Consider the following 1,288-nt stretch of genomic DNA (forward strand, 5'->3'; position numbering starts at 1 on the left):
CCACGTCCTCTGCTCTGTCGCGGCTGCCCCACAGATGCCACCCCTGTCCCAGCCACCCTGGGACGCCTGTCCCCACCACCCGGGGACGCCTGTCTCCATGACAGTCACCTCTGAGACCCCCATCCCAGCCACCCTTTGGACCCCTGTCCCCGTGACAGTCACCTCTGAGACCCATGTCCCCATCCCAGCCACCTCCGAGACCCCTGTCGCCATGCCACTGTGCTGTCCCACTCACCTTTGAGCACAGTGAGGTACTTCCCAGACACGGTGAGCTGGCGGCATCGCACCACGGGCGGGGGCAGCACCGTCAGCAGGGTGCTCACTGCAGGGACACAGCGGTCAGGGAACACAGGACATGGGGACACAGGACACGATGGGGACATGGGGAGGGAGAGGGGATGCGGAGACACTCCTACCCTGCGCCTTGAAAGCCCCCTGCTCCTGGCGGAAGACATGTGCAGGCGCCCGGGTCTGCAGCAGGCTCAGGTACCCACCACCCTCCTGCAGCTCAGGCGGCTCCGTGTCCCTTTTCCACACTGTCACCACGATCTGGGGACAGCAAGAGACATCAGGTCACGCACGGCTGGCCCTGGTCCAGCCCCGAGCTCCCCCTCTTTCCTCATGGATCCTCCCGTCCCCCCACACCTGCCCCAAGTGGCTTTCGTAGACCCGGAGATGGGGGAGCAGAGCTGGCTCCTGCTCCCCACCCCGTGCCACGATGCTGTCCCGAAGGTCCCCACGTTGTGACCAAGGCCCCAGATTCCACCTTGCCCGAGATGGACCCAGAAAGGGGCACCAGGGGTAGATCTCTGTGCCAGTTCTGTGGTCCCACGCTGTCCCCAAGACCCCGCCCCTGGTGGCTGCATATCATTCCCAAGATCCCCTCCATGCTGTCCCCCACATCCCTATGCTGTCTCTGAGGTCCCCTCCCATCCTTGAGGTCCTCATGCTGTCCCCAAGGTCCCCTCCCGTCCCCTCCTCCTCGGCCTCACCTTGGCCTTGACGGTGCCAGGCGGCAGCTTGTCGAGTGAGATGGTCAGGGGGAAGATGACCTCATCCGTGGACACGATAGGGTCCTCCACTGGTATCTGGGGACACAGAGAGCCTCAGCGCCATGGTGACCCTCATCCCCCTTTCACGTCCCCTGTGCCCTTCCGTGCCCCATGTCCTCGTCCCCACATCCGCCTCTGTCCCCACATTCCTCCCTTCCTTCCCCCATCCCCTCGTCTCCCCCAAATCCTCCCGTGCCCCCACACACACCCACACCCTTGTCCCCATATCCCCCCCC

The 1,288-nt window shown here is 64.7% G+C and overlaps 1 protein-coding gene across 1 annotated transcript in view; it reads right to left on the bottom strand.

Moving 5' to 3' along the window:
* The window catches only part of LOC104294793 (chromosome unknown open reading frame, human C7orf43), a 5,627-nt gene that overhangs the window by 2,860 nt on the left and 1,479 nt on the right, over positions 1-1,288 (bottom strand). Inside the window, exons 2-4 of the mRNA XM_009894445.1 lie at positions 993-1,088; positions 417-549; positions 236-322 (exon numbers count right to left, since the gene is read on the bottom strand). Coding sequence (XP_009892747.1) covers positions 236-322; positions 417-549; positions 993-1,088 — 316 coding nt within the window. The remainder of the gene's footprint in view (positions 1-235; positions 323-416; positions 550-992; positions 1,089-1,288) is intronic.

The sequence above is a fragment of the Charadrius vociferus genome, unplaced genomic scaffold (genome assembly GCF_000708025.1).
Source record: "Charadrius vociferus isolate BGI_N301 unplaced genomic scaffold, ASM70802v2 scaffold2701, whole genome shotgun sequence".
NCBI lineage: Eukaryota > Metazoa > Chordata > Aves > Charadriiformes > Charadriidae > Charadrius > Charadrius vociferus.